The sequence below is a fragment of the Monodelphis domestica genome, chromosome 7 (assembly GCF_027887165.1).
Source record: "Monodelphis domestica isolate mMonDom1 chromosome 7, mMonDom1.pri, whole genome shotgun sequence".
In the NCBI taxonomy this organism is placed as follows: Eukaryota; Metazoa; Chordata; class Mammalia; order Didelphimorphia; family Didelphidae; genus Monodelphis; species Monodelphis domestica.
In genome coordinates, this window is record NC_077233.1 from 208,362,400 (window position 1) to 208,386,657 (window position 24,258).

Sequence of the window (24,258 nt, forward strand, 5' to 3'; positions counted from 1 at the left end):
GATTTCAGAAAGAACTGGAAAGACCTACGTGAACTGATTTGGTGAAATAAGCAGAATCAAGAGAATATAAGATACAGTAATTGCAATATTATTGCTACTAACAGGAATACAATGATCTGTGACAATTCTGAGAGACTTTTGAAAAAGAATGCTATCCATCTCCCAAGAAAGAATTGTTGGATTCGAAATACAGATGAAAACATAGGATTTATCATTTGTTTACTTGGGTATATGACTTAGGGTTTTGGTTTTATAAGACTATTCGTTTACAAAAATGAATAATATGGAAATGGATTTTGTGTAATAATACGTGTATAACCCAGATGAAATTGTCAGCTGCAGAAGGGGAGAGAAGAAGGGAGAGAAGATGACAACATGGATTATATACCTTCAGAAAACATATGTGAAAATTTGTTATTAAAATAAAGAAATAAAAATAAGAAAATGAAAATAAAAAGATCAGAGTTGTGTAGAAACACTGAAGTTCAAACAGTAGTTAAGAGAAAACATAAAAAGGTAAATAAAACAAACAACGATAAAGGACAAAACAAAGATAAAATGTTTTCATTATAATATGAGGAAAGGATGGATATATGTATCTATATTGAACTCTATGGTCTTCAGGGGTCATAGAGGAAGTATAATTTGACAGAAAGCCTGGGGATGGTCCTGTTATGTCTTGATGATCTTAAAAGGAAAATGGAAAGAGACAGCAAGAGGAATATATTACAAGGGATAAAAAGGAAAGTTCGGAAGAATTATTTCACATAATCAGAGTGAGAAAGTGGATATCTATACAAACAAGAAAGAGAGGCTTGGAGGAGAGCAGTTGACACTTCAACCCCACTCTCATCTAAACTAGTCAAAGGAGAGGAAAAAAATAAACAAACTTAGTTTGATACAAAAATTCATCTCACTCAACAGGGAAATAGAAAGGAGAGGAGGAGAAAATGGCTGATTAAGAGAGAGCTTAGTCCTAAGCAAAACAAACTTTTAAGTATGTACCAAAATATTTATAGCTCTTTTTGAGGTGACAAAGAATGAGAATCTGAAGAGATGCCATCATTTGGGAAATGACTGAACAAGAAGTCATGGCATATAAATGTGGTAGAATACTATTGTGCTGTAAAAAATGATGGAGTATTTCAGAGAAACCTGGGAAGACTTATGTGAGTTGCAGTGAAGTGAACAGAACCAGGCGAACAATTATGCCATCACGAATAATATGGTAAGGATCCTGAAAGAATTAGGAATTTTGATCAGCATAATTATCAACCACAATTCCAGAGGACTAATGATGAAACATGCTACCCAACTCTAAATAAAGAGATGAAGAATTCAGTGCAAAGTGAGAGGAGTAGGTTTGTTGTGAGGTTTTTTGGTCACAGTCAAGTCAGAAATTTGTTTTGCTTAACATGTTTGTAACAGGAGTTTTGTTTTCCTTTTGCTCTCAACTGGGGCAGGAGGAAAGAAGAGTGGTGCTAAGAGTAGGTGGATTTCTGCTCATTCAAAAATATTTTTTTTTTCTTTAAAGAAACAAGTGGGTTAAGAAGTCACCAGAAAAGAAAACAATGAGCCACACCTTAGGGTTCTGAGTTCTGAACTCAGAACAACAAATCCAAACAGAAACCAAAGGAAACATTTAAATGCAAAAAAACCCAACAGGTACAGTATATAGGAAAGGCCCAGAGTCCAGGGGGACAGATTTTTGCAGGTTAGAGAGGGGGGAAATGTTCTCCAGACTTCACACAGGTTTTTGTTTGGTTGGTTTTTTAAATTAAATGATCTTGCAATTATTCTCTCTCAAGATAAGCACCAGGAATTATTATAATATCCCTGTGGATGGGTTCCCACATCTAAGATGTGCATATATGCCCATATAATATAGTTGTATATTGACATGGATTGTATAAAAGTGTAGATGTGACTCACAAGAGGCATAACATAGTAGATACTTGCTGAGTTCTGGCCTGTCTCCTTGGAAAGGAGGAAAGCCTGGGGCAATGCATTCACTACACATAACAAACTACCTGGGAGCAGGAGGGGAAAAGAGCATCTTGGAGGTGGGCTCTTGTTTCTCCAGTCTCAAAAGAGGTACCTAAGTAGAATTATAACAGTCTGCCCCAATAAATATTTCTGGTCCCTGGGCATGCGTTTGCTTCAAAACAAAAGCCTATTCTCTGGTCACCAGCCCTAAACTCTTTCCCACCAAATGCTGGCTGCACAACAACAACAACAACAACAACAACAACAACAACAACAACAACAACAACAAAAGATCATGAATAGAGGGAAAACTTATCTAATCAAATAAATAGCAAGCATAAATCAGAAAAGTTATACAGATTAGAATATATCAGAAAATATACAACAGTGACTGAGTTCTTTAAATGAGAGTGATGAGATCTCATCTCAATCAAAAGAGAGGACCTGGTCACACTTATGGAGAAATTCTGTCACTGTAGTCTCCATTAAGGTAAGCCAGAAATAAGGATGTGTTGAAGATTTGGCTGCCTCTACTTGTCTGCTGACTTCAAAGTCTTTCTTTCTAAGTATCTGTTTCTGAAAATCTGTGATATATCCCAAGAAACTCTTTCATCAGTTCTATCCCTTAAGCAGGTGCCTACCACACTGGGCATTCTCTCCACTAATCTAGAGTTTTGTATGCTGTTTTTGGAGCAGTACACAAAATGCTCCAGGCTTAAGTGAAAACCCAGATAGATACATGGATAAGGAAAATTCCTGAGCAGAAAGCCTTGTGAAGAGAAGAGGATTTCCCCCAGGTTTCTTGCAGTTGAAAGGTCAATAATGGTCTAAAATCACAAAAAGGAGGAAGTGAGAACCTGTGATTTGTTCTCCACTATTATTGCTATTCAGACAATAATGGTCAAATGGGAAAAGGTGAAGCCCCAAAGTGTTTATTGATTCTAGGGAAAGTCCAAACCACAGAGTGATGCTAGTTTGAGAAGGACTCCCTAGGACTCTATGGGGAGGCTCAGGATACACCAGAATACTGTTCCACTAGCAACTCAGATGTCATTTTTCTTCTTAGTGAGGTTCAAACTATGGGGTAACACTGAATCCGAAGGACTTTGGGACACTTGTAGAAAATTGAGACCCATAAGAGAGGGAGAATTGCATTGTTTATGGGCTACTGTGAAGATTTTATATATTTTCTGAACATCAATTCATTCAAGTTCTTTGGATCTTCTACATTTTCTGTGAGGAAAAATAAAACAGCCTTTGTTATCCTGAATACTCAGGCAGGGATCTGGGAACCTCACTGCCACACATTTGTAGAAAGCTAGGGTAGTACCTACTTAGAGAGGTGGGTCTTCACATTTCTCTGATCTTGCCTGGGATTGTATCCGGGAACAGAACTTGGGCTGGGGGGGGGGGAGGGAGGAAGCAGCCAAATATCATAAATAGTTGTGCTGAATGAGGTGCATTTAAGGGGCCAAGTGCATCAAATGGCTAGTAGGAGCTAGAAGTGTGAGGATGGAGTCAAGGAGGATCTCTAAGTGACAGTCAGAACTGATTGCCATACAAGACAGAGGGAAGCATTACTTTGCACTCCATATCCCTCTCTCCTGCACCCTCGAGATCAGAGAAATGACTCCCTTGGACCCTGGAGAGGGGATGGAGACTTACCTTCATGAATTGAAGAAACAAGGATTGTGTGCCTGTAGTAAGAGTTAGTGAAGTCCTGGGTCATCAAGAGCCAGAATTCGAATGTCAATCAGCCAGGAATCATAGGCTACATTCACAAGGGCCAGATGAGAGAGGCCATACATACTAAAGACAAGGTTGTCCTTTTCCTCCTATTGATGATTGTATCCTGGGGGTTGGTGGAAGTAGTGGGTGTATCAAGGTGGTGCCAATGGCTTCCAGGTGACCCAACTCCTTTGGGAAGATCTCAGTTCTCTTAATAGAGAGTAAATGTAATGACCTGCTAAGCTTGCTGATGGGTGATCCTTTTATGTAAAGTTCCTGAACAGCTATTTCTACATCTCAATTCAGAGTTATTGTTTGTTTCTTGTAGTAACTGTACCTAAAAAATAATGTATGTTTTCCTTTTGGATCACACGAAGATGGACTAAATCTTAATGAGAAAATGAGGTAGATTTCTTCAAAATTTCATATGAGACGAAACAAATTGTGATAGATTTATGAAGTATCACATGCTTCAATGTTTATTTTTTTTATTAATTTATTTATAGTCAATTTAGAATATTATTCCTTGGTTACAAGAATTATATTATTTCCCTCCCTCCCCTCCCCCACCCTTCCCATAGCTGATGTGCAATTTCATTGGGTATTACATGTGTCCTTGAACAGAACCTAGTTCCATGTTGTTGATGTTTGCACTAGAATGTTCATTTAGAGTCTACATTCCTAGCCATATCCCCTCTACCCATGTATTCAAGCAGTTGTTTTTCTTCGGTGTTTCTACTCCCACAGTTTTTACTCTGGGTGTGGATAGTGGTTTTTCCTCATAGGTTCCTCCAAGTTGTTCAGGGTCATTGCATTGACACTAATGGAGAAGTCCATTACATTCAATTGTGCCACAGTGTTATCTGTCTCTGTGTACAATGTTTTCCTGGTTCTGGTCCTCTCACTCTGCATCAATTCCTGGATGTTGTTCCAGTTCACATGGAATTCCTCTAGTTTATTATTCCTTTGAGCATAATAGTATTCCATAAACAACATATACCACAATTTGTTCAGCCATTCCCCAATTGAAGGGCATCCCTGCATTTTCCCATTTTTTGCCACCACAAAGAGCACATCTATGAATATTTTTGTACATGTCTTTTTCCTTATTATCTCTTTGGGGTACAAACCCAACAGTGCTATGGCTGGATCAAAGGGCAGACAGTCTTTTAGTGCCCTTTGGGCATAGTTCCAAATTGCCCTCCAGAATGGTTGGATCAATTCACAACTCCACCAGCAATGCATTCATTACTTTCCTTTGCTGTCATGTTAGCCAATCTGCTAGGTGTGAGGTGATACCTTAGAGTTGTTTTGATTTGCATCTCTGATTATAAGAGATTTAGAACACTTTTTCATGTGCTTATTAATAGTTTTGATTTCTTTAACTGAAAATTGCCTATTCATGTCCCTTGCCCATTTATCAATTGGAAAATGGCTTGATTTTTTTGTACAATTGGTTTAGTTTTTTATAAATTTGAGTAATTAGATCTTTGTCAGAGGTTTTTGTTATGAAGATTGTTTCCCAATTTGTTGCTTCCCTTCTAATTTTGGATGCATTCGTTTTGTTTGTACAAAACCTTTTTAATTTGATGTAATCAAAATTATTGATTTTATATTTTGTGATTTTTTTCTAGCTCTTAATTGGTTTTAAAGTCTTTCCTTTCCCAAAGATCTGACATGTATACTATTCTGTGTTCACCTAATTTGCTTATAGTTTCCTTCTTTATATTCAGGTCATTCACCCATTCTGAGTTTATCTTGGTGTAGGGTGTGAAGTGTTGATCCAAACCTAATCTCTTCCATACTGTCTTCCAATTTTCCCAGCAATTTTTATCAAATAGTGGGTTTTAGTCCTAAAAGCTGGGACATCTTTGGGCTTATCATAGACTGTCTTGCTGAGGTCATTTACCCCAAGTCTATTCCACTGATCCTCCTTTCTGTCTCTTAGTCAGTACCAAATTGTTTTGATGACCACTGCTTTATAGTATAATTTGAGATCTGGGACTGCAAGTCCTCCTTCCTTTGCATTTTTTTCCCATGATTTCCCTGAATATCCTTGATCTTTTGTTCTTCCAAATGAACTTTATTTTTTCTAATTCAGTAAAAAAAGTTTTTTGGTAGTTCAATGGGTATGGCACTAAATATGTAAATTAATTTGGGTAGGATGGTCATTTTTATTATGTTAGCTTGTCCTACCCATGATCTTCAATGTTTAAAGACACTAGACCATGCCTAGAGGAAACTGGATCAAAGTTGGAGAGATAAGAAGTGGAGTGTTTGCTGCAATTAGGACAACTTCCTAAACAAGTAGAACATATTCTACTACTCATTGTGATGCAATGAAATCTCACATCTTATGAGGATCCATATTGATCAATATATGTGAAATAAACATCACTTTGACACCGTTCATGAATTATATACATAAACTACATTTGGAAATTTTCCTAAACTTTTGGAGAAGAAAACAAGCCAAAAGACTGACCTTTTGAAGCCACCTCCCCAAATCTGGTTCATATGAATTTGGGGAGCACTGGGCAAAGATTACATCTCTGAGGCTCTCGTGGGATAAGGTTGACCTTCATTCTATCCATCTCCCTAGTGACAAATCCCTTTTACAAGATAAGACCTGAACTAGGATGGTGGCAATGTGAGTGGAGAGGAGGAGACAGATATAACAGATATTGGTATGGTAGAATTGACAATTTATTAAGCCCATGGATGAGAGAGAAGAAAGAAGTAAGTCAATGATGATAAGCCTGTGTGATAGAGAAGATGGCAATGCTATCAATAAAGTTGAAAGGAGGGGTAAGTTTTGGGGAGAAAGATGAATTTAGGTTCATATTGAAGTGTTAGAATATACAAGTGGAGACATATTCAGAGGGTAGTATGAAAATGGGAGAGAGGGGCTAGAATATGGGGAAAGAGTGGAGCTATACTGGAAGAGGACTATAAAAGCAGTGTCATGAACACCAAAGGAGCAGGGTGTGTTGATGAGCAAGTGACGAACTGTCAAATACTACAGAAAGGTCAAGAAGCTGAAGGAATGAGACAAATTCATTAGATTGGTAACTAGGTCACGAGTGCCATTGTAGAAGGCAATTTGTGTAGAATGGTATGGATGGAAGCCATGGATTTCTGGGATTGAGGAGTGAGAATGTGGAAAGAAATTAGAGCCATCAAATATGGACTATATTCCTTTTGGAAGCTGAGAGGAAAGAGGTGTAAAATAAGTTGATAGTTTGACAAACTTGATAGATTTTTGTTAAAGGACAGCATGATATCAGGATGAGGGCTCCGGATATGCAGTCTCATGTCATCCTGGAGCAAGCAGTCCAGGCCTACTCAACAAATAAGCAAGCGGTGCTGTGTTGTCCTAATTAGCCTATTTACAACTACTACCTCCAAAAAAGAAGCAATGTCGATCACCCCCAAAGAACTGTGGAGCTCCAGTAAAAGGGATTTGTCACCGAGAAGGTAAGATCGAAGGTCAACCCCTCACCAGTAAATAAAACCAACTTATTCCACATGAACCCTAAGAGATGACATCTTTAGCCCAGTGTCCCTCCCCTTCCCCCTCCCCTCAGCTCACATGAACCAGTTCTGATTTGGGAGTTGACTCCAAAAGGACAATCTTTTGGCTCTTTTCCCTCTGCATCAGTACCTTCAAATCTTCCCAGGGTTCTCTAAAACCATCCCATTCATCTTTTCAGCACAATAGTATTTCATCATATTTATATATTATGATTTGTTCATCCATTCCCCAATCAATGAGCACCACTTCGGTTTCCAGTTCTTTGCCACTATCTGTAGTTTATTTTTCTTGGTGCTAATCTTTCCCTTAATTTACCCTCCCTCTAATTCCCCTTTCCCCCTTCCTGCTTTTTCTATTTCCTGTTAAGTAAAATGTATTTCTATATATACACCAACTCTGTGTGTGTGTGTGTGTGTGTGTGTGTGTGTGTGTGTGTGTGTCTTTCTTTTGAATTTACTAAGTTGGACCATTCTAAAAGAACCTGAGATTCAGGTGATCCTCACTCCCCCAACCTTCCTTTGTATAGACAGTTCTATTTGTGCACCTTGTTTTATGTGTTAGTTTCCCCAAACTTTTCCTCCCTTCCTTCCCCATCCAATGTATTTCTTTTCTTCTTCCAGATCCTTAAGATCATTAGTCAATAAACATTTACTAAGTACCTACTAAGTACTAGGCATTATGGTAAGCCCTGGGAATACAAAGATAGAAGAGATAGCCCTTTCCCTTGAAGAACTCACAATCTAATGGAAGAAATGACACGCAAATAACTATGTAAAAACAAGTTATATATAGGATAAAGAGGAAATAATCAACCAAGGAAAGGCACTAAAATTAAGAGGGTTCAGGAAAAGCTACTTACCAGAACCACTCCCAGTCCTACTCTCTAATCAAACTGCTTCTATGACTCCCTAATGATAATAGGGTTCAGAGAGGACACACATATCTTCCCATATAAGAATGTGATTTTAACCTTTAGTCTCTTATCCACATTTACCTTGTTTCTCTTATCTGCTGTGTTTAAATTTCAATGTTTTTGTGTAGCGCTTTTTTTTCATCCGAATACTTGGAAGTTCTCTAAGTCATTCTTGGTTGTTAAGTCTATTATCTTTTGCCTTCTAGAATATTCAATGACAAATTTCCACATCTTTATAGTAGTTGTCACTAAATTGTTATACTGACTGTGGTTCCTCAGCAATTGAATTCTTTCTTCCTGACTGTTTTCAGTATCTTTCACTTGACCTAAAGGCTCAAGATTTTGGCTAAATGTTCCTAGGATTTTTCATTTGGGATTTCTTTCAGGAGATGATTGGTAGATTCCTTCTATTTCCACTTTGTCCTCTGGCTCTCTGAGTAGTTTTATGATCTCATGAAATATGGTGTCTAAGCTAATTTTTGATCAATGGTTTTTCAGGCAGTGCAATAATCCTAAATGTTCCCTCCTTGATCTATTTTCCAAGTTAGTTGTTTCTGCTATACAATATCTCACATTTTCTATTAGTCTTTTAACTTTGTTTTAGTATTTGTTTAATGAAAACATTAGATTCTATTTGCTTCATTCTAATTTTTAGGGAGTTTGTGCCTCTTATGCCAAGCAGCCTCTTCACTTTTCCAATTCTTATCCCCATAGCTCTTATTTCTTTTGCAAATTTTTCCTCTAGTATTTTAATTTCTTTTATAAAAAAAAACATTTGACTTCTAAATTCTTTTTTATATCCTCCAGGAAGTCTAGTCGAATTTGTGACCAACCTGTATTTTTTTGTTGTTGTTGTTTTTTAGGTGATTGGTGCCACTCTCTTCTGGGTTTATGCCACTAGAAGAGCTTTTTTTATGGAGGAATTACTTGACCATTCTTCCAGCCTAATTCCTGACTTCAGATGTGAGGTTAGAAGCAGGTGTTGCATACTTCTGGAGGGAATGTCTGGGCCAGTTCAACTACTGCTGTTTTCTCAGGGTAGTAAATGTCATTTCAGGATTTTAGGGACAGTTCAGACTGGGGATAGGCAAGCTGTAAGTGCTCCCCGGAGTGGTCTAATAAATGTCCTCGATCTGAGCTCTGCCAAGTTGCCAACATTGGCTTGAGTCTGAGCAGCTGACCCTTGGGCTTGCCTTTTTGGGAATTTCAATAGACTGCTGCTGCTGGACTCAGCCACTATTACCCAGCTGGAAAGCTCTATTGGTCCTTTGTAACAGAACTGCAGGCTTCCTTCTGGCCTCTAGATTCCTGCCCTGGTTCTTCCTCAGTTCTTGTACACAAGGCTGAAGTTTGAGACAAAGCCCCACTCCATTCCTGGGATCAGAGCCACACAGCTGTTTGCTTCTGAACTTGTTCCTTACTCAACACACAGACCAGGTCCACTGTCACTTCTCACCCCTGAGCACCACTGCTGGGCACCTGTCCCTTCCTCTGTGTATCCTGGATATGCCCCAGAATTAAGTATTGGCAAAGCTTCCAGTTGGCACCTGTTCCCTGTACCCTGAACTAGGTCACAGTGCCTTGATATGGCTGAGTCCTCATCTTGCCCCAAAACATCCCTGGGAACTAGAATGTTCTATGCCACAGTTCCTAGCTAGACCCCCATTCCACGTCCACAGACCTATCTGCTTCCTGACCTCATCAATTTTCTTCCAGCTACGTGGCACAGTGGATAGGATGCCAAGCCTGGAGCAGGAAGACCCATCTACCCAAGTTCAAGTTTGGTCTCAGACACTGTGTGACCCTGGGCAAGTTACTTAATCCTGTTTGCCTCAGTTTCCTCACCTGGAAAATAGACTGGTGAAGGAAATGGCAAATCTCTCCAGTATCCTCACCAAGAAAACCCCAAATAGGGTCACGGAGTTGGACATGACTGAAAAACATTTTTCTAGACCTCTCCTTGTCCTCAACCTATTCAATTTTGTGTCATCTCTCATGTTTGTGTCTTATCCCCTCAGCTAAAATATAAGATCCTTGGAACCAGATACTAAGTTTTCCATCTCTGTACCTCTAGTGCTGGGGATAGTACCCTACACATAGAATAAAATGTTTAACTTGTTGAATGCTAGACAGTTTACACTTCACCACCTGCAAGGTGCTTTCTAACTTGATAGGGGCCCTAAAATCATATCATTTCCCCATCTTTAAGCATTTTTCAATAGCCTACTGGAGACATTACTCCTTTTAAAAAAAAAAAAAACCCTTACCTTAGTATCTTAGAATCAATTCTGTGTATTGATTCCAAGGTAAAAAAGGTGGCAAGAGCCCAGCAATGAGGGTTAAGTGACTTGCCCAGGGTCGCCCAGCTATGAAGTTTGAGGCCAGATTTGAACCTAGAATTTCCTCTCTCTAGGCCTGGCTCTCAATCCTCTGAGCCAACTAGCCACCCCACCATGGATTTCCTTTGTAAAAAGAAATGATGCAAGTGTGGTGATCAAGGAAGGCCTTGTGTCTGGTCATCAGGACTGCAAGCTTATATCGAGGTAGGAGTCATCACCAGACATCCCCTCTGCATCCAGCTGGGCCTTTTGTGTTCTATTCAATTCAGCAAAACCTAGATAAGCATGTGAGGCCAAACAGTGCCAAACCAGATTTTACTCAGCTTTTTCTGAGTGAGTTCTTAGGGAGGTTGGATAGTAGCTATGAGTGCAAACATGAGAAAGCCTGGGTGAAGAGCGTTCTTCCCTTCAAATTTTTTTGGCATGAAAATATGAAACAAAAACATGTTTCTACCCCTACCCACAATAGAAGTGTCCAAATCTAAATTGCTAATGACCTTGGAGATTATGTAGTTTGATGCTCTCATTTTTAGATAAGGTGAAGGCTTAGATAAGCAGTGGATTGCTCAGGGTCACCACAAACCTTGTGTTTAGACCAGTGAATTGTTTGGGAAAAACTTGGTTGTGGAGGTTTAACCTAAATTTGGCTAACTTTAAGAGACTGCAAAGGGCCAGCCAGATTAAGTATACAATGACACAGAGGGTTCTTGTGATATGGGTTCCTGACACATATCAGTGTTTTTGTCATTTTGTCATGTTGCTTCTAAACTAGGCATGTCCCCCCATTTCCTTAGTATCATTTAAGGAAATTAACTTTAGCATAAGGAGAAGATGAACAGAAGGGGGAAACTGGAAAAAAAAAATCCCCAAAGTCCCCTAGCCCACCTCCTACCCTCCCCCCCCCCCACACACTCTTAGTTGTAATGGTCCCAAAAGCTTGTCCCCTGAGGCACACCACCCTGTTTGGGCACCCTTTTCCTCCCTCCTCCCACCAGTCCCAGGCATACAGTCAATGAGGAGGAAGATAAGCTGCATTGTAACACTCCTTTTTTATATAAATATCCGCAAATATTACAGAGCCAACATCCCCCATTTACGCCATGGAGGGAGCCAACTGAATATCTTTGTTTTTGAACAAACCCACCACCTTAATAGTCTCTAAGGTGGCCCAGAACACAGGAGTACCTGCAACTCCCTGAGGCCAGGCTGGGGCTAGGGCTACTGTTGGGAAGAGTTCAGGAAGGCAGGTCACTTCCAAGGACCTGCCTACCTTGCTCTGCTCAGTCCCCTGTTCTTTGGTCTGTGGGACATGAAGAATTCAGCCTCCCTGCCAGGGAATTCAGGGACTCTGAGGGGAGGAAGCAGCATAAAGGTAGACACCAAATTCTGCCTTAGGAAAAACAGGCCCCCAAGATTCTAGGGAATAGGAAAACTGACTCCTGGGGGAAGTGTGGTCCAGAGCACCAGGACCTACACACTGAGAGGGACAGAATTTCTGAGGCTTCAGAGTTTAGGCTACTTGGAAGCCCGGGGATGACAAGAAACAAGATATAAGGCTGGAGCGAAGTGGCCTTGCCAGCCAAAGGGGACTTTCCCCATCCTCTTGGAATGGCAGGGTGAGATTAATTCGGCATATCCTGGCCCAACTAATGGACTCAGGGAGGCCATTCCCATGTTTGTACCTCACCTAAGTTACCAATTTCCTGAGGAAAATAAAGCCAATTCCCTGGTACCTCTTGCTGGGTTCCCAACCCCAACTCCCCACCAGGCTTTCTCCCTTCCTTCCCTTCTTTCCCCCCTCCCCCCAGACAGAGAGGCGAGAGGCTGGGAACAGAGCACCAGTCTGAGGATTTAATTAAACAAGGGAGGGGGAAAGAGGGGTTGGGCTGAGGGGGCACCCCTGTAAAAATGTACAAAACACCTGGGGGGGCCATGTGGAAGGGGAGATAAATATGTACAGGGAACCCCCCTCCCCCCTAACCCCCCCATCTTCTCTGACCCTATGAAGGAGGGTCACTGGTGACTTCTGATGTCCCAGCAGCCAGCCCCACCCTGCTTCCCCTAGGAGGGAAGGGAAACAAGAGGCTTGGGTGCACGTGACTTTGGCCTCAGGCTTGATAAGCCCACAGGAGGCAGACAGGAGGCTTAGCATCCAAGGGACCCTCTAAGGGAGCCCAGATTTAGAAGGGGAAAGGGGAGAGATGGGGAGAAAAGGAGAGGGAACAGCGCTGCCTCTCAGGTGGTCACAACCTCTGTCCTCCACGTGACCCCCATCCCTTGTGAGAGTGGCTCTTGCACTTAACCCCTGGGGGTGTGTGTGTCTGGGACCTCTATTTTCAGGATGATCCCATCGCTGGGGTAGTGACCTCTTACCCCAAAAGACAATTCCACTGAAGCCTATGGGTCATGACCTTTGCCCTCCCAAGTAGGGTCACAATCTCCACCCTAAGGCTGGGTGGGGAAGTGAAATGGGGGGGAGGGAAATGGAGCTCTACCCCCAGCCCCTCCCCTCCCCTCACCTGTCAGCTCTGGGTGGCCCTGGTGGCCGAGGGGGAGAGCCAGGCCGAGGGGCGGGCACCAAGGGGGGAGGAGCCCCCAGAAGGGCCCCAGGAGGTGTCTTGCTAAGCAATTGAGGGGGCCCAGGGGCTGCGGTAGGAGGCGGGGGTGCCAAGCGGCCATAGAGTAGGGGATGGGTAGGCTCCAGACCATAGAGGCGAGCTGTGGCCACAGCTCCTGCTCCTCCCAGCTCCTCCCCAGCCTCATAGAATCGTGGGGGGCGGGCCAGGCGTGGAGGGCCTGGCAGCCAGGGCTCCAAGAAGGGGGCACATCGGTCGGAAGGGCTGGGGCCCAGGAAGGGGGGTGGCCGGGGCCGATCAAATAGCAGATGTAGGCTGGGAGGCCCAGGGACCTCCTCCTTCCTCTCTTCCTTCACCCTCACAGGCTCCTTGGGGGGTCTTACCCCCTCCTCCCCGGCCCGGGATTTGGGGGTGGCTGGGGAAACTCGAAGCTGTGGTCGGGAAAATGGGAGATCCCTAAGGGAAGGGAGAAGAGATGGGCTTAATAAATGGTTGTTGTATGAGTAAAATGAAGAGCAAGTGACAGACATGGAAGAAAATTTAAAAAAAGAAAGAAGCTAGAAACTAGATTTCCTCTTGGTGAATGAGAGGAGAAGATAGAGAAGTGAAGGAGTCTGGTGAAGATCAAGGGGAGTTGAAGTCAGAGGTAAAGATAGAAAAGGAGGTGGAAGGCTACAGTGCTCGGGCAAAGCCATACCTATCTTTTTCCTCTTTGGGGGCTGAGGGCTCTCGCCTCTCCACTGGACGTTCTTTGTCTGAGCCAGGTGTCCGTGCAGCCTCGGGAGGCCGAGCCCAGGCAGGAAAGGCGGGGGGGCCACGGTGCAGCCGGGCCCATGGATCTGGAGGAGAGGCAAAGGCAGGAGGAGCCCCTGGGCTTTCTTTCTGGGCAAAGACAGCACCAGTGTCTAGAAAGAGAGAAAAACCAAGAAGGCAAACTGAGAATGAGGAATTTCAGGCTAAGTAAGAAGCACTAGAATATAGCAAGCCTGCTGCTTCATCAACAGACACACAGCACCAACACAAATTTATTTACCTCAACTTTTCTATCTCCCTCCCTAACCCACAGTAACCCATACTCACTGAACGTAGGGCTGCCCAGGCCCCCAAAGGCCCCATTGGAGAGAGCAGCCAAGGACGCAAAGCTGGTAGGACGTCCAAAAGGATCTGGAGAGGAGACAGGGGAAGTTGATCAGTAAAACATTCACATAGCACTCCCCTTTATCCAGGCCTGTTTTTAGGATACATCAGAAAGTATGACGGGTACCACAATTTGTTCCTGTCATACTTTCTAATGTCAGGAATAAATTGTGGTATCTGATGGTGATGGAATACTACTGTGCTGAAAGGAATAATGAACTGGAACAACCTCCAGGAAGTGATGCAGAGCGAAAGGAGCAGAACCAGGAGAACATTGTACACAGAGACTGATACACTATGGCACAATTGAATGTAATAGATTTTTCTACTAGCAGCAATGCAATGATCCAGGACAATTCTGAGGGACCTATGAGAAAGAATGTTATCCACATCCAGAGAAAGAATTATGGGAGCAAAAACATATAAAACAAAAACATATGAAGCAAAAACAGAAGAAACACATACGATTGATCACCTGGTTTGATGGGGATATGATTGGGGATGTTGACTTTAAATGATCACTCTACTGCAAACATTAATAATATGGAAATAGGTCTTGATTAATGATACATGTAAAACCCAGTGGAATTGCACGTCGACTCCAGGAGGAGGGAAGGAAAAAGGGAGGGAAAAAAAATTCTAATTTAATTAATTAAATTTTTTTAACCGTCTGACAGGGTCCTAACCCTCAAAGGAACTAAGGAGTCTTGCTGGGAGACAAGACTAACACATAAAGTCATCTAAAGAGAGGTAAAGTAGCTGTAATATAAAATTTTAAATGAATAAGACTAGTGTTACACATTTCCAGGAGAAAGAGGTCACCACAGGCTAGGAAGGCAAGGGATTTCTCAGACCAGAACAACAGAAAGGATGTAGATGTTTGAAAGGATACATATTGTTCACTTCAACTCCCTCACGTTTTTTATAGAGAAATCAAGGCCAAGAAAGAAGTGACTCACTAAATATTACATTGCTAACTAGTGGCAAAGACACTTTACCTCAAGTCTGGGGTTTTTCTTATTTAACTTTGTTGTTTAATGGAGATGGACTTAAGCTGAGCTCAGAGAAATTAAAAAGATCTAGGTAGAAGGGTGTAAAGTAGGTGAAGAGCATGAACAAAACCTCAGAGAAAAATGTGTTTCATTGGGAGACCTTGAGGAAACTGCCTATGGATGGCTAGGAAGGACTGATAGCTCCTGGACTCTCCTAGGCTGGGGTAGGGATAGCTATGAAGAACAATTAGTAGGCTGTGATTGGCTCTTACCAATGTGGGTACCAGGACTTAGAAAGGATGTGGGGGGTCCAGGAGCTGCTGTGAAAGGATTGGCAGCAGGATGGACAGCACCTGAGAGAAAAATGCAGATAAAGTTTTTAGCAAAGGAATACTTTGCTGGGATTCTGAGATTTATTAACCAGCAAATGGCAAAGCTAGAAGGGACTCATTTTACAGATAGAGAAAAAGAAGCAGAGGCTGAGGAAAACTGACTCCCAGGCTACTATTCCTTCCCAGACTCACCTGTTGCAGTAAAGAGGGAAGCTGGATGGGAGAGCTCCTGCCCAGGGGGAAGGCCTCCATAGGCCCCAGGGAGGCAGGGCAAAAGGTCATTCCGAAAATCCAGCTTGTGAGGATCACCCTGCATTAACTAGAAAGGAAGAACTATGGTGAGGGACTTTAGTATCCTCCTCCCTATTTCACTTCTTTCCCTAAGGTTTCCTTGGGATGCTAACTCCCAGAGAGAGTGGGAAAGTGGACAAAGCTACTCTTAGGTCCCCATTAGTTTTCCTTTTGAGATTTCACTGCCCTTGATTGGACACTTTGTCCAAAGTCCTTCCCTCTGAAACCTGGTCCCCCTCCCACAGAGACAAATGATTGGAAAACCATTTGATAAATTAGACCCTCTTAAGAGTTTATGGGAGGAAGAGAAAGAACTGTGGAAGAAGAAAAACATCCTTGGCCACATGGTTCAATGGGGATATAACTGGGGATGATGACTTTGAATGATCACTCTAATGCAAATATTAATAATATGGAAATAGGTCTTGATCAATGATACATGTAAAATTCAGTTAAATTGCTCTTTGGCTACAGGGGGGAGGAGAGGGGAAAATACAAATTATGTAGCCATGGAAAAACATTTTAAATTAATTAATCAATTAGATTTAAAACAACAACAAAAGTTTATGGGAGAGGAGAAGCTAGGTGGCTCATTGGATAAAGAGCCAGGTCTAGAAACAAGAGGTGCTGGATTTAAATCTGGCCTCAGACACTTCCTAGCTGTGTGATCCTAGACATGTCATTTATCCCTGTTATAGATTAAGATTGACAGAAAGTAAGGGTTTAAAAAAAGTTTATGGGAATACCACTTCTTCAGTATATGTAGAGGGAAGGGTTGCATTTTAATAGGAAATTCCTGATAACTGAAAAGGAATGAAGCCCCGCTGGTAGTCAGAGATACCCCTATAGGCAGAGAGGGGAGTAGTCTAGGGTAGAGTTCTCCTGTTGCTCATCTCTCACTGTATCATGTGCCTTATGTGTCAGTCAGTAAAACATTTCTCCTGGTAGCCCAGTCCTTCTTCAGCTCAAGACTCTCCTGTCTTAGCTCCCACTCTCCCTGAGCCAACTCCACCCTCTCTCTACCAGTCCTGGTACCTTCATCTTCTCCTGGTGCCTCAAGATCATATAGGCCACTCGCACATGCATGGCACACCACTTTCCTGGTTTCTGAGGGGCAGAAGTAGTAAGAGAAGAGAAAAGATGGGATTAGCCTTCCCCAGGAAAAATTCACTCCTTCCCCATCACCTATGAGACCCTAGCACATGCTCTTTTCCATCTCTGCCCTTTTGAACCCACCCTGTTTCCCAACCTACTCACCCTCAGTGGGGGGCGGAAATGGTCAGGAATCTGAAGGGCAGGAATAGAAAGGGGAGGACAGCTTAGACCCATCTTTGAGCACTCACTTTGGCAACCCCAGACTCCCTAAAATTCCAGCTTTCCTTTGCCCTTTGGGTCCTGGCCTCTGGAGATCACAGAGCCCTTTCCCCTTAAAATAGCCTCTCCCTTCAAATAACACATAGCCCCTTAAAAAACCCAGCACCATTAAAAGCTCCCTTCTTTAGGCTACTTACAACCTGCTTCCTGCTCCTGAAAGCTGTCCCCAAAAGTTCCAATTGCATAATGAGCCCCATTGGTACTTTAGAGGCCCTAGAACCCTTCTTTCTGGATACTTTCCCTAACCTGGTAATTGTTGAAGGAATTCTGAAACCCCTGTTGCTTATTCTTAGGAAAGTAGAATCTACAGCCCCTAGAAATGTTTACAGTGGAAATATTTTCCTTCTTTTCTCTGGAAGGGGAAAAAAATCAACCCATGAAATCCCTACTGTGCCTCCATGGCATTATACCCTCCCAATCTATCTCCCCCAGCTAACCCCCCCCCCCAACTTCTGCCCTTACTGCCAAGACCTGGTCCTCTTCTGTCTATCCCAGGCTCACCTGTGTTCCCTTTTGGGGCAGCCCACTGGGGACCGGCCCCAGTCGTGGTGGCAGCTCTGGATTCGTGCTCTGGGGAAAGGAAGGAAGAGTAGATGAAGAGATGGCAACAGAGATCTGGTGACTGAAAGCACATCTGGGATCTAAGACCTGATTTCCCCATGGCTTTAGAAGTGGAACAGGTAGCACACATTTAGGTGAAGAAGGAGAATACAAAAATCTGTGCCTTGGATACTCACCTTAGGCTGGAAAGCCCCTTGCAGAGAACCAAAGGAAACAGCAGGAGGCAGACCAGGGGGGAGGCCAGGGACAGCAGGAGGGAAGGCCGCATAGAGCTGTGAAGGGAAAATGACCAAACTGGGGGTAGAGAACAGCAAAAGGCTTCTCTTCTTACTTGTCAGATTATTCCCTTACTCTGTAACTAAAAATATAGTGAGAGTTCATCTTCTTCTAGGACAGACTTGGGAGCTGTTGGTAGCCTGTATCCCTAGCACATTGCTAAATCCTCTATATCAAGCAAATGCTCATTAAGTACCAAGAAAGCAATTTACCAGGGTATTCTCACCCCCAAATATGACCCAGGGCCTCTCAGGGCACTCACATTATGCCGGAAAAGGCCTTCGATTTTTCCTGGATATTTCTCGAACTATGAGAGAGAAGGTGGAGATAATTAATAAGCCAGAAACACTTAATTTTCCTATTTCCCCGCTGGATAGGACCCATAAGTGGGTTCAGATGGTTTCCTCCCACCAAACTCACACATACAAACACAAACACACACACACACAAACACAAACACACAAAGTCCCTCCCTACTGTCCAATTCAAGTGCACCCCACAATCCTTCCCCCTTGAACACTCAGGCAACTTCCCCAACTCTTCCAAGGGTTTTTGATCCCTCCCCTGCCAGGCAGGCCCTGGGGTGGGAGGAAAATCTTACCATGTGGGGGCCGTGGGGGGGCAGCAGGCCAGGAGGGTAGGGGGTGAAGTGCTGGTGGGTGTGCTGGTGGGTATGCTGGTGCTGGTGGTTGTGCTGGTGGAACTGGAAGGCCAGGGGACGGGCTGAGCCCCCTGCCCCGCCCACCTCGGGGCCTCCCTGGGCGCTCAGGAACCGAGTGCTCAGGTCCTGCCGCATCAGCTCCTGCTCTGTGAGAGGTGACCGGGACAGGGTATGGTGGAGGGAGAGAAGGATTTATGCTCCCCTTCCCCAGGGTACATGATTACCCTGCTCAAACCTCACCCCCAAGAGCTCTGATCCTTTGCTTCTGCTTCCTCCTGTTTCAACCTTTTGTGGATCAGTTCTCCCCTTGGGCTCTTTCCTCTTTGGAGTATCTTTCTTCCATTTCTATTACCCCACATTTATTCCTTCATCCTTTCCCTTTAGGCTTCAACTTCTGGATCCATCATCTCTTGAAATAGAATTTTTCCCAAACCAAAGGGAAGAATGCATGCCCCAGTACTTCCTTCTCTAGGATCTTTCCCCACTTTTCAAAGCCTTGCAGGCTCCTGAAGACTCACCAGAGAGTGCACTGGCCGTCGCAGCCCCAGGGTGGCCTGCCACCTGCAGCAAAGGTGGGGGTGGGGGTAGAGTTGGACCAGGGGAGAATAGGGCAGGATGGGGAGGTGGGGGCGGTGCCCGTAGCCCAGCAGGGGGGAAGCCATGGTTGGCCAGAGGCAAGGGCAAGGAAGGTGTTGGGGGCCGATGGGAGAGTTGAGCTGAAGAGGAGGAGGAGGAGGAAGAAGAGGAAGAGGAAGAAGAAGGGGGAGGTGGGGCCACTGGAGGGGCAGGAGCCTTCGGGGGTGGCCTCGAAGAGCTGTGGAAAAAAGCAGGAAACTATATGAAAAACTTGGGAAAGATCTCATCTAGTTGGAGAAAGATTGGGAACTCTTCTTATATTCAATGCATGTATAAGGCTTTTCTCTATCATGAATCTCTTTACAGAGAAAAGATCTCAAGAGCCAAATTTGTAAACAAATATGAGGCTTTCCCAAGGACCCCTTCTGAGACAGCAGTCTTCTGTTTCATTTGTTTCTACTGCTTCCTATCCCCAATTCTTTTCCATCATCCTTTTTCATTCCTCCTCACTTACTTGTCCTACCTTCATCTCTCTTCTCTGAGCCCCATTGAATATGTACCCTATAAGCCTATAATTATTGTTTTATATACATGAGATAAAGTGAGCTGGAAGAGAATATGTTAGAATCTAGAGCATGGCAAGTCTGGAAAGGGGACGTATGGGGTAGGTAGGGGATTGAGCCAATCAGGCTTAGAGATAGGAGGTCCTGGGTTCAAATCTGGCTGTAGACACTTCCTAGTTGTGTGACTGTGGGCAAGTTGCTTAACTCTCACTGCCTATCCCTTATCACACATCTTCCTTGGAAACAATACATAGTATTGACTCTACGATGGAAAATATGGGTTTAAAAGAAAAAAGTCCAGCTCAGGACTGCAGCAGCCCAGAATGTCTCTCTTTTGTCTTCCTTTTTCCAGGTTAAGTTCTCTTTTAATACAGCTCCTTTTTTAATAAAAGTATATGAAGTTAACAGCAAGATCACTAGAGGAGCAACTAGGCAGTACAGGCCTGGAGTCTGAAGAACCTGGGTTCAAATGTGGCCTCTGATATATCCTACCTGTGTGACACTGGGCAAGTCACTTAACTCCCATTGCCTAGCCCTTGCCTTTCTGTCTTAGAATATTACTAAGACAGCAAGTAAGGGTTTAGGACCAAAAAAACAAACAAAACTAGACAGAAGGGAGTCAAAAAGACCTAGACTTTAATCTTGACTTTGCTACTATCTTACTGCATAGTCTTAAACAAATCATTTCTCTCACTGGGTCTCCCATTTCCTTATCTGTAAGTAAGGGGGTTGAGCCATAATATCCTATTAATCTTGGTGTTTCACATGAATTTTTTCTCTCCCTAGTGAGTATGATTAGTCCTTTAAGGCAGACATCAACATTTTTCACCAATGCCCTATGGTACCTAGGTTACCTTAAGTGGAAGGAATATATGCCTATATAAACATTTGATGAACCAGATTTGCTTTCTGGAGTCACTTACCTGCCAGTGCTGAGGTCCAGGCCACTGCCATAAGTGGAAGAGCGGATGCCGAAGGGTGAAACCCGGAGCTGCAACTGGGGTGGGGGTGGAGGTGGCAGGCTGACAGGGGCTGGCATCGGGGTTGGGGGGGTGGTTGGGGGTCGGGGGGCCGGTGGAGGCAGTGGCTCCTTGGCAGGGAAAGGCACTAGCAGCGGGTCGGGTCCTGGGGGCTGCTCCTGACTCCGCTCCAGCCCCGACACTTTGGGGATCACAGAGAGTTTCGCTTCACAGTTCCCATTTAAGTTGCCATGGGGGCCCGAGGCTAGAAGGGGAGGGGAACGTACAAGATCAATGGCAAGCTAGGTGTCCCTACTGTCCCTCCACCCTTCCTGAAAGCAGCTACTTTCCAGGCTATGCTCAGCCTCAACCCAAGTGTGATACCCAGGAACAAACCTTTGCTGGTTGAGACAGTAAACGACGGATCGAGGTCATCATCAGAGACCTAGCAAGGAAGAGCAGGAAACTCAGTCAGTTTGTAGTGGCACAAGAGACCCTACCCAAAGATGTCACAATCCCAGTTCTAAATGGCCTCTGAGAATTTTTGGCAAGAACTCTCCCTCTGCAACACCACCCCCTTCAGCCCCCCTTCCATACAAGTTCCAACTCACCCTCTCGTCCAGGTCACTCTCCGCGTCACACTGGAGAGAAGGAGAGACAGAAGTGTCAGGGGAGGGGAGAAGAGTTGGCAGGGGGCGCGGCGGTGTCTGCTGAAGAGAGAGTGGGAAAAAACTGGGCAGGGAAGGACCACTTACTATGTATCCGGCTTCCAGAGAGTGTCGGGAGGAGGCCTATAAGGGAAGAGTACACCAGGTGAGGGACACTCATCAGGAAGAAGTCAAAGGCAGAGTCAAACAGGCGTTTGACTCCCTGATATGGCTGTTGTCCAATTTAAGCTCAAAATCCACAAGGTTAGGCCAGTTTGACCTACATGAAGTTTATGTTTGCTTCTATCAGAAGCAGATTTGATCCAGTCCTGAATTAAGTCTCAGTCCTGAAGGGTCATGGAATCTTAAATATTAATAGAAATTTTAAGTCATTTAATTCAGTCACCTAACCTGAAGAAATCTTTTCTTTAATCTGACATAGTCACCCATAGCCTCTGCTTAAATGTCCCCAATAACAGGGAGTTTACACCTTCAAAGTCCTTCCATTACTGGACAGTGTTAACTATTAAGAAGTTCTTCCTGTGTTGTCCATGCCTAAGGCCTTGGAAAATGACACATTATAACCTTTCAAAGGAATGTTAAAGATATCTTTAACCCTCCTATCCTCTTACTCCAACAAATTAGCCAAGAAGTCTCCTATTTATTGAAGATCTATAGTTTTGGCCTGTTACCCACCTCCTTCAAGATTCATGTTTTGAGACCCTGGGTGATTATGCCCTTGGAGAGCTATTTCCTTTGGAACTTTAAGTACCCAAGCTATACTCTTCAAAGAATCCTTGAGTTAGAAGTAAACTTAAGGATGATGAGATCCAAATTCCCATTGAATAATTTTCCTAAAAAGATTAAGCTTCCCTGTACTTTCACCCATTGGGCCTAGTTCTTGCCTCTGGAGGGCTGTTTTCTAGGTCCATTCCAGTTTGCTCATGTCCTTCCTAAAGTATAGCACCCAGAACTTAAATCTTAAATCACTGAAAGACCAGATTAGCTACACAAGGACCAAAAGGAAGAGATAGTATAGCACATATGAAACTTGTGGAAGGATAAGATAGTAAGGGGAAGGGCATATCTCACCTCTTTCCTCCTTCGCTTGCTGGGCCTTTTTCGGGCACGGTCCCCTGGGGGCCGGCCAGTCTCCCTCTCTGAGCTGTCTCCTGGCTCCCCTCGGCCCCCCCCTACACCCCCCCGCTTCCGCTTTCCGGAATGTTTTAACCGGTGCTCCAGTCGTTCTGGGGGCTGAAGGGATGCATCCTTCTGTGGATAATAAAAAGTAGACAGGTGAGAAGCAGACTAAGTAATAACCATTATTTACATGGTACTTTAAGCTCTGTAACAATTCTCTACAACCATCTCATTTAATCTTCTAGACAACTCTGAAGATCAAAGTATTTAAGAACCTACTATGTACCAGGTGCTGTGTTCAATACTTAAAAGATATAAATACAAAAGTATTACAGGTGTAACTCCACACTTTACATTCAAGGCAACTGAGGCTGAGGGATGCAAAGAGACTTATCCATAGTCATGTAACTAGTAAATACCAAGGGTGGGCTTGAAACCCTTGTGTCTCCTGCTTTAAGGCCCAGGGTTTCTGCACCTAGGCCCTGTTGCTTCTGACAGATTGCAGGGCAGGCCTGACTCCCCCACCTCTAACCCTTGCTATTGCTTCTCTTTTCTCCAAGACCAGCCCCCAAGGCCGGCTGATGAATGGCCAGCCTGGGGAGGGCGGACAGCAGCCAGCCAGCCAGCCAGCCAGCTCTGGGGTGTGGTGGCTCCATTGCAGCCAGGTGGCCCTGGGGATCGGCTCCCCTCCCACCCCCCGGGGAGGGCAGAGGCCTGGCCAGAGAAGCCGGTTGCTCTGGTTTGGGATGCCATCCCCCAGCCCCTCCTGCCAGGCCGGCCCCTCACTCCAGGGCGCTGCCGGCTGGGCCTCCTCCCCTGCTCTGCCCCCAGGGCTCCGGTCCCTTCTTCCAAGGCTCTGATGCGGGCCCTGACAACCCCCGGCCTGGGTCCGGGCCCGGCGAGGCCTCACCTGCAGGGCCTCAAGGCTGGCGAAGCTGGCAATGGCGAAACCATCGATGAGGTCCTCCTCCTCCTCCTCCTCCTCCTCTTCCCCCTCCTCCTCTTCGTCGTCGTCCTCCTCCTCCCCTCGGCTGCCCGAGCCGGGGGGCCGCTTCCTGCCCCGGGGCCGGGGGGGCCGTCGCCGACGCCTCTTTCCCCGGGGGCTGCCGCGCTCCCCGGAGGAGGCTGACGACCAGGGCCGAGCCGGGGGCGGCGGGGGCGGTGGGGGCGGCGGCGGCGGGGGCGAGGACGACGACGACGACGAAGGCAGTAACGCCGAGGCCGCCCCCAGCAATGTCCGCGGCGCGTCCCCGGCGGCTGCCCGCCGCCCCCCGCCCCGGCGCCGCCGCTCCCGGTCCCGCCGCGAGCACCGTCGCTGCCGCCGCGGCTGAGAAGCGCCCTCGCCGCCCCAGCCCGGCGGGCCAGGGGCCGGGGCCGGGGCCGGGGCCGCCGCGGTCTCCATGGTGACCGCCCTCAGCCCCGCATCCGGGAGCAACCGGAGCCACCCCTCAAGCCCGGAACCCCGGGGGCTACAGACGGAGCAGGAGGAGGAGGAGGAGGAGGAAGAGAGGGCCACAGCCTCCCCTTTAAGGCGGGGTTTACAGTCCTCCCGGCGGAAAGCTGGGGGCCGCCCCTTTAAAGAGGGAGCCGAAAGTCCGAAGGAAGATGGGAGCCGGCACCACCCCTTTAAGAACGGGCTCAGAGTCCTCCGGGTGGTGTAGGTCACCCCTTT

General features: G+C 45.1%; 1 protein-coding gene across 2 annotated transcripts; it reads right to left on the minus strand.

The window, feature by feature from the left end:
* Nucleotides 1–11,531: 11,531 nt before the first annotated feature.
* On the minus strand, nt 11,532–24,046 carry FBRS (fibrosin). Of its 2 annotated transcripts, XM_056806374.1 has the most exons (18): nt 23,497–24,046; nt 22,539–22,718; nt 21,555–21,590; nt 21,411–21,440; nt 21,196–21,244; nt 20,764–21,064; nt 19,220–19,515; nt 18,642–18,847; nt 18,303–18,347; nt 17,941–18,036; nt 17,705–17,773; nt 17,087–17,116; nt 16,865–16,936; nt 15,731–15,857; nt 15,479–15,559; nt 14,158–14,241; nt 13,775–13,982; nt 11,532–13,533 (listed from the first exon to the last, which is right to left on the minus strand). In XM_056806374.1, the coding sequence occupies exons 1-18, from the start codon at nt 23,986–23,988 to the stop codon at nt 13,017–13,019; spliced, it is 2,919 nt and encodes a 972-aa protein (XP_056662352.1). In that variant the 5' UTR covers nt 23,989–24,046; the 3' UTR covers nt 11,532–13,016. The 2 variants fall into 2 exon arrangements, with proteins under 2 accessions (XP_056662352.1, XP_056662353.1); XM_056806375.1 differs by lacking the exon at nt 17,087–17,116.
* Between the last annotated feature and the right edge of the window lie 212 nt (nt 24,047–24,258).